The sequence below is a fragment of the Molossus molossus genome, unplaced genomic scaffold, assembly GCF_014108415.1.
Source record: "Molossus molossus isolate mMolMol1 unplaced genomic scaffold, mMolMol1.p scaffold_m16_p_22, whole genome shotgun sequence".
Taxonomy (NCBI): domain Eukaryota; kingdom Metazoa; phylum Chordata; class Mammalia; order Chiroptera; family Molossidae; genus Molossus; species Molossus molossus.
The window spans coordinates 24,091,567-24,103,051 of record NW_023425358.1 but is presented as its reverse complement, the minus strand read 5'-3'; the positions used below and the strand labels follow the sequence as shown (position 1 = coordinate 24,103,051).

General features: G+C 49.8%; 1 protein-coding gene and 1 long non-coding RNA gene across 9 annotated transcripts in view; one reads left to right on the top strand and one right to left on the bottom strand.

Moving 5' to 3' along the window:
• The first annotated feature begins 2,371 nt into the window (after positions 1-2,371).
• On the top strand, positions 2,372-3,741 carry LOC118640038. Of its 2 annotated transcripts, none has more exons than XR_004961325.1 (4): positions 2,372-2,455; positions 2,908-3,022; positions 3,201-3,323; positions 3,498-3,741. It is a non-coding gene; the product is annotated as an uncharacterized LOC118640038 (long non-coding RNA). The 2 variants fall into 2 exon arrangements; XR_004961326.1 differs by having other exon boundaries at positions 3,133-3,323.
• A 2,342-nt stretch (positions 3,742-6,083) lies between these two features.
• Positions 6,084-11,485, bottom strand: part of TPST2 (tyrosylprotein sulfotransferase 2) — a 49,729-nt gene continuing 44,327 nt past the window's right edge. For 4 of the 7 annotated variants that reach the window (XM_036276298.1, XM_036276299.1, XM_036276302.1 and 1 more), the window contains 3 exons: positions 10,842-10,892; positions 8,211-8,259; positions 6,084-6,589 (listed from right to left, as the gene is read on the bottom strand). In XM_036276298.1, the coding sequence (XP_036132191.1) occupies positions 8,218-8,259; positions 10,842-10,892 (93 nt within the window). In that variant the 3' untranslated portion in view covers positions 6,084-6,589; positions 8,211-8,217. The remainder of the gene's footprint in view (positions 6,590-8,210; positions 8,260-10,841; positions 10,893-11,485) is intronic. The other 3 variants (XM_036276296.1, XM_036276297.1, XM_036276295.1) reach the window with 1 other exon arrangement.

Here is an 11,485-nt window from a genome sequence, read left to right as displayed (position 1 = left end):
CCCATAGAGGTAGGACTTTGAGAGAATGGAGGAATAAACGAGCAAACTCGAAAGGTCCCACCTATTCCCTCCGGGGAATTTTTCCCTTCTCCTTCTTTCCAACAGGTTGGTAAATCAATTTCATTCACTCCCTGATCGAATTAAAACGTTCCGAGCGACGGCCTACACTGTGCTATGTTCGAGGATACAGTGAACAAAATCAGCCCTGCCAGGGAATCCCTCACTAGCTGTGGACTCTGTAGGCACCCAGGCCCTGGGGTTTCCATCTCAGCTTGCAACTTGCCGGCTGTGGACCTTGCACATGTCATCACCTCTCTCTGAGCCTCGGTTTTCTCTTCTGAAAAATGGTTGAAAATCCAACGAGAGAAAATATGGAAGCGATTAAAACCGTGCCCAGTCCACAGTAGGTGCTTGGGAAGCATTAGCTGTAGATGTTTGCATATGTTCCCTCTTTCTCCTCCCCATGACAGAAAGATCCAAGGGGCAAATGTGGTGGTGAACAAAGGTCACTGATTCAAAAGACTTGGGTCCAACCTCCCATGGTTGTTATTAATTATAGAAAACCTACAAGAATTCAATTAAATGCCGGCTTCTTGGGAATGGGGACTGTGATTTAATAGTCTCTGTATCACCAGTGACATGTAGTGTCACGGTGTCTGACGCAAACTGTGTACTCAAAAAAGAAACCAGAAAGTGAGGTTTCAGTAGAGGAGCGTGGGGGTGGGAGGTGGAGGAGGGAGTCCAACAGACCCAAAGGTCCACTAAGGAGCAGAGTGAGGGAAACGAGATGAGATAAGCATTTTGAGTCTGAGCCTGAAAATGTATATGCATCTGTTTACAGCCCGAAGTCAAAACAGTAAACTCAGCGTGGCTTCTCTGAAGCTGTGTCTGTAGCTTTCTACTAGGCTTTATGGAGGTGCAGTTACTTTGATCAGGAGGGACCCATGGATTTGCTTCACCGAATGGACCCCACTATGTGGCTTCTGGAAAAGAGAGCTTTGTGGATTATTGTGGCTTCTTTAAGAAGGCAGGCTCTGGCCTTGGCTGGTTTGGCTTAACGGTTAGAGCGTTGGCCCGAGGACCAAAGAGTCTTGGGTTTGATTCCTGTCAAGGGCACGTACCTCAGTTGTGGTTCAGTCCCAGCCCTGGTCGGGGTCATTCAGGAGGCAACCAATCTCTCTCTCTCTTCCCGACTCTATCTGAAGATAAATGGAAAAGTATCCTTGGGGGAAGATTTTTTAAATAATAATAATAATGCAGGCTCTGATGAGGTGAGCCAAGCGTGTACCCTTAAGAATGGGACAAATCGCAATCACATACCCCATGGTAGGACGCTTAGAGAAGATTGCTGCATCATTCCTGTGATATTCCTGCCCAAAATGCATACCCTGCACCACATCACGAGGATACAGCAGACAACCCAAACAAAGGGCGCTCTACAAAACAACTAGCCTGTGACCTTCCAAAGGGCCACGGTCGTGAAAGTCAAAGACCCTGGAACCGTTCCATACTGCAGGAGACCAAAGAAACACGGCAATCAAATGCAGCACATGCTTCTGAACTGGAACTTCTTCCTATAAAGGAAGTTGTTGGGACAACTGGCAAAATTCAAATACAGTCTGAGGTTTCCATGGTAGTGATGTGTCTATATTCATTTCCTGATTTTGATGATTGTTTTGCAGTTACATTGGAGAATGTGTTTGTTGGAAATAAAGTATTGGGGGAGTATTAGGGCATTAAGCAGGCAACTTACTTTCAAATGATTGAGAGAAAAATCTATTTTCTCTATGAATTTAGAATTTTTTTTAAAAATGGAGGTTCTGGAGTAAAACTTCAAGGATTCCAATCTCCATTTTTCTGCTTCCTAGGTTTGGAACCTGGGCAGGTAGCTTCACCTCCCTGTACCTGTTTTCTCACCTGTAAAATGAAGATAATGGCAGCACTGCTTTAAAAGGGTTGTTTTCAGGACACAAGGGGGGAGGGACTGCTTAACGCATGTTAAAGCCCCTGGAACGGTAACGTGCTTCCTACATGGTTGTAGCTATTTTCATTTCAGAGATCCAATCTCATATCTTCGCACAGAAGGCCTCTCAGCCTTGAAGGTCAGTTGTTTTCCAGGATTTCTGGGCTTAAGAGGTTTCGATTCCGGATCTCATATCCATCCTGGTCTCTAGTCACCGCCCAGAGAAACCCTTGCCTTGGGACTCAAGGACATCCAGGCCCGTGTTTAGATTCCCAATGAGGTACTCACATATGTAGCCTTCCCAGAAGGGGTTGCCAAGCAACAAGGCTCCTCTGCAGGAGCCTGGCAGGGCCTTAGGACACTCATCAGTCCGTCCCTCCCTTTTCACAGATGAGGCGATGGAGGAGGCCGCACCACAAGGAACGTGCCCAGGGCCACACAGCAACTTTAAGGACAGAGCCAGTTCTAGAACCCAGGAGTTCAGGTTTCCAGGTCAGTGCTTCCCCCGCTATTCCAGGCGTGGGGTGGAGCTAATACTTCTAGCGTAGATTCCTATCTGTTCGGGGTCACAAGACAAACCCCCTGCATAAGCCTTCTCTCCAATGCCTCAACCCTCCGAGGTCATTTCTGTTACTACCCTTTTAGGCAGCCTGTACCATGTTGCAGTCTCCGTATTGCCTTCAAAAGATTTTTGGAGAAAATCCTTGCTCAGTTACAACTTGAAATAGGTTGATACCATAGAAACACTTCGCAAGTGGCATTTCAAAGCTGAGATATTTAAAGTCTAGCACAAGTACCTTTTTCTAGGACAGTGACATTACACAGTTGCACATGGCTTATTCTTAATTTTGAATCTTGTCACAAATATATATATCGTGTCCTGAATTGAATACCCAGAGCAGCTGGATTAGCAAATTTGCTTTCCCTTTAAATGTTTCTTACAGATGGTTTCTACTCGTTTGAGAACTTGTGAATACTCCATCCTTATATAGAAAGCTGGGACATGTTCTGCAGGCCTGAGGCATTATCTGTAAAGCAAGCATCTTCCCAAGCACACAGGTGAGATGAGGAACCCCAGCCTTCATCATCCATCCATCCATCCATCCATTTGTTCATTAAGTCACTCATGAACAAATATTTAGTGAGCTCCTATGTATCTTTTATTGCAGTGTCAACAATTACCTTCAAGCGGAGTGGCTGGAAACAAAAGTAAACATTGTGTCAATTTCTTTGGTAGGAATTCAAGAGTGACTCAGCTGGCTTGTTCTGATTTGTGTCTCCCTTGGGGTTGCAGTCAAGATGTCAGCTGGGACTGCAGTCATTGGTGAGCTTGACTGGAGCTGGAGAATCTGATTCTAAGGTGATTCACTCAATGGCCAGTTCAACTTGAACTTCAGACAGACAACGAATAAGATTTGAGCACGTCCCATGCAATATTATGTAATACTTAAAAAGTCACTGTTTTATCTGAAATTCAAGTTGAGCCATCCATGTTGTATTAATCTGGAACCCTATCCTTATTCATTGTGGAAAGGGACATCATACAAAAGGGCATGACTACCAGGAGATGAGGACCACTGGGGTCCCCTTGGCAGCTGGCTCCCACAACCCTTCATATGCTGGGCATGGCGTATGGATCAACAGTGAGCAGTGAAAAACGATGGTTCCCATTCTCAGTTTACAGTCTAGCAGGACCAACGTGAATCAAATCACCAGGCAAATACATGCAGAACCTCGACTCTGCTAATGTGCTTCAGGAAAAGTCGCTGGAGCTTGGGACAGGTACGTGGTCCTCATCGGAACAGCCATTTTTATGTTTTGTAGATTGAGCTTTTATACATGACTCTCTGTGTGTGTGTGTGTGTGTGTGTGTAAGAGGTGGTGTATGGAAGGTTCTGCCAATAAAAGAAAACAAAATCCTGAAAATACACACCAATAAATACATGCAAGAAATGGTGAAAACGGAATAAGGTCTGTGGCGGTGTCCACAGCACTGTACTGTCGATTTCCTGGTTTTGATACTGACCACAGTTACATAAGGTGTCAGCACTGGGGAAACCGGGAGAAAAGGACTCTTTGTACTGCTTTGTCAACTTCATATCAGTCTACAGTTGGCTCAAAAGAAAAAGTTAACCAACAACCCATTAAAAATAAAAAAAAAACCGGTTACCCCAGAAACAAGGTTAGATGAGACTAGCCCAGACCGTGGAAGGGCTGAGTTGGAGTAGGGCCACTTGTTCAGGCCCAGTGGGTGGAGCTCGGGCTTCCACCTGACGGAGCGAATCTCCGCGCGTATCATCCTGACGAGTGTTTGCTTAGAACAGAGGGTGGACGGAGAGATGTCCTCCGTCTAGGCCTGCCTTTGGGGCTTGGGGAGACCGGGAGGAGTTCCATCAGTGGGAAGAACCATCCCTGTCCCAAGGTGAAGGCTAGGGTTTTGGATAACCTCGCTTTGGGGGGGCCTGGAATCACTATCACTTTAATTGTAAAGGAAAGATATGTCCTTATTTTGCACCCTAATTGAAGAAAGGGCAACATTTGATAAAGTCATGTTTAATTGAAGAAAAGGAACATTTGATGAATTCATAGGTTGACGACCTGCGGGTAAAATTGACCAATTGTTTTTTATGACTGTGGCCGGTTCTGCTTCCCAGAGAGGGCGCAGCAGCCGGCACCGCTCAGGCTCCTCTGCTTGGGGTCTCGCCATGCCACATCAGGGGGTCCATCTCTGCGCCCTTGAACGTGGGGGAGCCCTAGGACTGCTCTGACAAACTAAGTGTGACCCTGGGCCAGTTCCAGGCATGTCCCTTGACTGACTGGCAGTGGTGCTGCCTCCGGCCTCTGCCGACACTTGCTCCGGGGAGAAGCCAGCTGCCATACCCGAAGCCTGGCGATCTTGAGGCTGCCATGTTCTGAGGAAGCCCAAGCTGGCTGTGTGCAGAGCCGACATGATCCAGATGCCCGGTAAACACCTCGAAGGCTCCACCTGTCCCGACCCAGACACCAGACACGTGAATGAAGAAGCCTTCGGTGACAGAAGTCCCAGCCGTCCTCTGGCTGTGAGAACCACCCTGCTCACTGCAGTTGACCCCTAGAGCTGAGAGATGTCAGTCAGTTGTGTTAGGTCACTATGTTTTGGGCTGGTTGGTTTTGCAGCAAAAATGAGTGGAACAGTGAACAAGGCCGGATGTCCTCCGCTCCCGTGAGTGCCGACCATGAGGTTCCTGTGCTCAGAACTCCATCAGCTGCCCATCCGACTGCAGTCTCGAGTCAGGGCAACAAGAATCATTCCCACTGTGGGCTCAGCACATCCCGGCGCCACTGCCCTCGTCACCCGTCAGCCGCTACTACACCCAGGAAGTTCCACTTCCCCATTTCACAGATGAAGCAAGGAAGCCACTCAGTTGATAAACTGGCCTAACTCCAAAACTCCATGCCCCGAACCACAGAGTCACTTCCTTCCCAAGGCTTCACTGTCACTCCCTCTAATGACGCAAAACTGCTGAGCACAGACGACCTCTGAGCACCTGGGGGCAGAGCAGTAAAAGGTTAACTCAGCAGGCTGAGAGTTCAAACCCCACAACATGCGTCAAAGAAAGGGCTGGCCCTTGGCCAGCTCTGGGAGATCACCCCTAAGCTCTTGGAATATTCTAGTAAGAGCATCTTTGAATACCTGGGACCCCAGGCCACACCAGGCCAGACAGTCTATGCTAACAAGGTGACTTATGATGGGGAACTTGGGTCATCCTGGAGACTTAAGTAACTAAGGTGACTAAGGCAACACTGAATTCATGTCCCACAGCATTGCTGGGACAAGGCTGCGTGTCCAGAAGACCCCCCTAAGAGAGGACAACCAGAGCTCAGGACTGGTCTCTGCCCGATGGGCCTTTACTGATTTTAATCTGTATCCTTTCTCTCTAATAAACCATAGACGAGTCTACTGGGTTTTCTGGGTTCTGTGAGCCCTTCTAGCAAATCACCGAAGCGGAGGGTGCCCGTGGGAACCGCAGGCCCAGGAGTGCAGCACGCTCTGCAGGGACCCACTTCGCAGGGGCCCCTCTCCCGCCTGTGCTCGCGTCGTCCTCCCGACGGAATACGAAATGCAGTGTCTGCTCCCTCTGTAAAGTCAGGCACGGACAGATGCGTTCTGTTCACTTTAATCAAATAATATATATTTTTTCTTTGTCAAATTAAGAACTGAGGAGGAATTAAAGAAAGCCTCATATATTAAATTTTTAAATAGATTCTTTGAATTCAAAAATAAGGGTCAACAGGAGAGGCACAGGTCGTGGGCCCTGTCCCAGCAAACAAAGCCACCAAGGCGGTCCCGCAAAGGAAGGAGGGTGACAATCCACTTAAAAAAAAGTTCTCGAGGGGAAACATAGAAAATCCTTAAGTTTCAAAAGCCGGACTATGTCCACACTCTTCCTGCTCTATCCCAGAGTGTCCGAACATAGTGTTTCTTTAGTTTTCACGGATTCAGGCTTTGCAAACATATGCAAATGCATTCCTCGTTAGCAGTCCCGTTTTGGCAATTAATAGCAAGCAATATGCTTGGATTAGAGGTCCGATTTCCACTCGAATGCAGTTTCTTCCCTTCTTGGCAACGGAGCCACTTGCAGAGATCTGGAAGTCAGGGAGAAAGCCATGTCAAGCCCAGAGTCACGGTTCTGAAATAGATCTTTTACATTTGTATGTGTGACTGCAGAGCGAGTGGGCTCCGCGCATTCGCATACGGTATGAGGTTACCTCTCGGCAACCCAGATGGCCAGAGAGGACTTCAGTTACGTTTCTTGGGTTCTCCCTCACATCTCAACCTGCACCCCCTGACCTCAAAGATACATGTGTCATGTTTATTAAGAGCAAGTGGTAATGACTATTTGGAACAAGGGAAGGATTCGCCTTGATTCGAGGCCAATCCCATACCAGCAAGTAGCTAACACACCCTGAATACGGTGTAATACGGTGTCTTGTTTAAACAGTCAAGCGAAGGGATATACCTGTTTTCTGTCAGGGAGAATAAATGTGCAGAAACAGAGCAGGGGGAAGAGAGGAAGACAGAAACACGGAGAAAACCTGTTTTCCACGTGAGCGTTCTTTTCTCGGGTTAAACAGAACTCGGGGATCTCAGCACAATGCCAGGTGGGAACCCGGGTAAATGACAGGGGCTAGGTGTCTCCAGCCTTGCAGGCCAGTGCAAAGTGGATTTTTTTTTTAATGAAAAAATATGGTGATTATTTTAAAATAAGATAAGGAGACTGAAAATAGAGTCTGGGCTAGAAATTCGTTGTTTAAAAGACCTGGGGAGAACCCATGCAAATCTGTTCTTAAGTCCCTCGGCCTCCTTGAGCCCGATCCGAGAGGCGGGGACAGGAGGACGTGAGCTCACTCACTGGGTCCTCAGCTCCACTGCCCACATCCACAGCCAGGGCCCAGCGCCCCCGACCCCGTCTCACAGCCGCCCCTGGAGGGGGACGCTGCCGAAGGAACCCCTTTCTCCAGATGTGGAAAATGGAGGCCGAGATGCGTGAAAACCTGAAGTGAGTTCATAAATCTTCGCCTTCAGTTCAAACCCAAGTTTGGAACCGTTCCACCACTGTTCCAAAACATGAAGGGTAACTATACCCTTAAAATCGCTTGTTCAAAGCAAACTCTGGGGGAGATGACTTTGGGGGGGAATTCTGCCACTTGGTGACCGTCTGCCTCAGGCAAGTCAAAGCCCTTCTCTGGGCTGTGGTTTCCTCTCCTGTAAAATGGGATGATGGCGTCCCCTGCCTCCCAGGGATGCTGAGGGTTAAATCAGTAATGGGGACCACTTGGCCCAGTGCTGCAGGGTTATTCTTAGACCAGAACTGCTTGTGGCTATTACTAGAACAGTCACTGCTCTGGCCAACCTGCTGCTGTGCTTAGAAGGTGGACTGGCAGACAGCATTCTATGAGAAAATGGTTCTAGAATCCCCCCCACCCCCGCCACTGGTCCTTAGTGCACCCTCCCTCGTGCCAGACAAACCTTTCTCTGGCTGGCTCAGCACTGATCCCTGCCCCCACCTCTGTCCAGAGCTAGGAAACTAAGCCTTGATTCTATAAATAGCTCCCCAGCCTGTCACCATGGAAACCTCCCAGAGGGCTGGGTCAGCCCACCTTGGGGGACACTCCTCCCCAGGGAGGCTCTGGAAGGACAAGCTTTTCAGAAAAGGGGCTGCTGGGCTCAGAAGTGTGGGAGCCCCCAGGAAGTCCGAAAGCCTACCTGGAAATCACGAGCTTCCTAAGTGGGAGGAGGTGCTGTTCTGGTTCACCTGGAGGAAGACAACACACAGAGGGGGTCAGGGCCAGGCGAGGTGCCAGGGGCTCACCGTCCTGAGGTTCGCCTCGGCATCAGTCAGACACACCTACTATGTGCTGGGGACATGTGAACCTGACAGGCCCAGTCCTGCGCTCAGACACACACAGGCCGCTGATGTCAACTCCAGGAACCGCTGGGCTGAGTCACAGAGGGTGTTCGGGCAGGCCACTACACGGGTGACCTGCAGGCTGCAGTGCAATGGAAAACAAACACCTGATCTCCGTGCTGGGCTCCTGAGCACAGCTCCTAAAACCCTGGGGATCTCCAAGCATCCTCCGTGTGCTGATGAGATGGCTGTGGCTGGGGGACCCGAGAGCTTCAGGATGGGGACTGGTTGCCAGAAAGACCAAGGCATGATTAGAGGGGTGGAACTTTCAGCTCCACACCCCCCAACATTTGGGGAGGGGAGAGGGGATGGAAATCGAGTTAACAATGGCCACGGGCTGAATCAATCAAGGCTACTTCATGAAACCTCCATAGAAATCCCTAAATGACAGGTTCAGAGAGCTTCCGCGTCGGTGGACACATGGAGGTGCTGTCAGGGTGGGGCACCCAGAGAGGGCACGGGAGCTCCGCCCCTCCCCCACACCCTGTCCTGTGCATGCTTCCAGCTGGCTGTTCCCAAATTGTGTCCTTTATAATAAACTGATAATCTAGGAAGTAAAGTATCTTCCTGGCTCCTGTGAGTTGCTCTAGAGAATTATTAATCCTCAGGAGTGGTGGGTCGTGAGAAACCCCCAATGTGTAGTCGTCCGGGCCCCCACCGCGGCTGGCGTCTGAAGTGGGCAGTCTGACGGATCGGTCCTTCACCTGCGGGGTCTGATGCTATCTCTGGGAGTCAGTGTCAGACTGAGCTGAGTCATTCAATACCCAGCTGGTGTCCAGAGAATCAGAGGACTGGTTGTCAGTGTTTGAAAACACCCGTGAGCAAAGATGAAAAGGAGCCCAGATCAGGGGAGAAGTGTTCCCAACGGAGGGCACAGCACCCCTGGCAGGGTGGGTGTGTGGAGCCTAGGGAGAAGGGTTACACTTCTGTATTGGTTGCCATTCTAATGTGTGAGCTGCTTCGTTTTGTCGGCTTAATGTTTTTCCAGTTTTTTTGCTTTCATGGTGGACTATTTTTTGGATGGCTGTAAGATTCTGTAGAATGATCACGCCACCACTTGCTGAACTGTCGCCTTATGGTCATTTCCACTTTCGCAATATCTTGAATGAAGTCATGTGCACAGAGGGGGCGGGGGAGGGGGAAGGGGGGAAAGCCCGTGCAGGGCGGCTGTCCTGAGGCGGGGCGTGCTCGCGATGAGAGCACATGACATTCCTTATGGAGCAAAACACAGCCCGGGCCAGCTGGACGTCCTGAACGTGCCTGCTCTGCAAACTGGTCCAACTCCTTTGTGAAACAGTTTGGGCCTTGCAGTTTAAGAGTTTTAAAATGATCTAGACCCTTCCACCCACTGATTCCACTCCTTAAAAATGTATTATTCTAAGGGAGTGATTCAGTAGAGCCACACCCCCACCCCTTGCCCCACAGAAGAGGCAAAAATCAGGGTGACATCATCCTGGTCAGTTCCAAAGATCGCAAATGACCTTAGGGCAACAGTTAAGTAATTGGTGGCCCATAAAATTAATGCTTCCCAGCGCGGTCTGGGTAGCCACCCAAAGCGGCACACGGGAAACCCGCGCGACAGACGTTCAGAAAGCAGGCCAAGCGGCTGGAATGCTGGGATCAGCACGGACGCAAACGCGCACAGCAGGCTACGCGAGGCAGCGCGAGCAGGAGTCCCGGCCACCCGCTGCCGCCCGTGGTTCTTGTTACATCACCTGTCTGGTTAAAACAGGTAAGAAGTGAGCGCTGACTAATTCTGGAACCGTTCCTCGCAGTGGCAAGAGGTGGGCCTGGTTCCCACCACGGGAGTGTGGACCCCTCCCCGAAGAAGGGAGATGGGCACCAAAGCTGTGTCCCCAGGGCAGGCACAGGGCGGCTGCCCTTGATTTGTCATATTAAGTAAAACACACAAATGGAAACTGCTAATTTCAGCACCACTGCTGCACTTACAAGGGACCACTGTCCTGCCGGTCAAGGGGTGGTTCCTGACATGACCACGGACGCCCAGGGCCCAAGGACATCCGGGGGCGGAGCGCATGCGTGTCTACGTTTGCACAGACACCGCATCACCTGACCCTTGCGGTTCTCACGTTTTGGCAGACTGATATAAATTTAGCTCTGGGTCGTGCCTGGGAACTGCTGCTTTAAATAAAACCAGATTTGAGGTTAAAGACAGCAAGTTGCCACCAGGTCCCTCCAACTGCTTTCGAGCTCGGAGACGAGGTGACGGGAGGAGCTCACCCAGAAAGGTGGCAGAGACCTGGCCCCAGTGGGTCAGACACTCAGGGAGCCTCTGGCCCGCCCCTCACCCCTGCCCAATTTTCTGACGGGGAAACTGTCACCCATAGTGGAGAAGTGAAGTGTCCAAAGGCATACAGCTAGTGGCACACACAGACAAACAATTCGGAATCCTCCTTGGGGTTTCTAACCTGAAAATATCCTTTCAGATTGGCTGGTGTTTTATAGTCCCCTTTCAAGACCTAGGAAAGAGAAAATAAATATCACTCTCAGAGAAATGATCAAAACACAAAATTTAGTCTAGTACCTCCACATCTATCCACCCTCTCCCCCATCCATCCACCCATCCCCTTATCCATCCATCCACCCACCCATCCCCTTATCCATCCATCCATCCATCCATCTCCTTATCCATCCATCCATCCATCCATCCATCCCCTTATCCATCCATCCATCCATCCATCCATCTCCTTATCCATCCATCCATCCATCCATCCATCCATCCATCCATCTCCTTATCCATCCATCCACCCATCCCCTTATCCATCCATCCATCCATCCATCCATCCATCCATCCATCTCCTTATCCATCCATCCACCCATCCCCTTATCCATCCATCCATCCATCCATCCATCCATCCATCCATCCATCTCCTTATCCATCCATCCATCCATCTCCTTATCCATCCATCCATCCATCTCCTTATCCATCCATCCACCCATCCCCTTATCCATCCATCCATCCATCCATCCATCTCCTTATCCATCCATCCATCCATCCATCCATCCATCCATCCATCTCCTTATCCATCCATCCATCCATCTCCTTATCCAT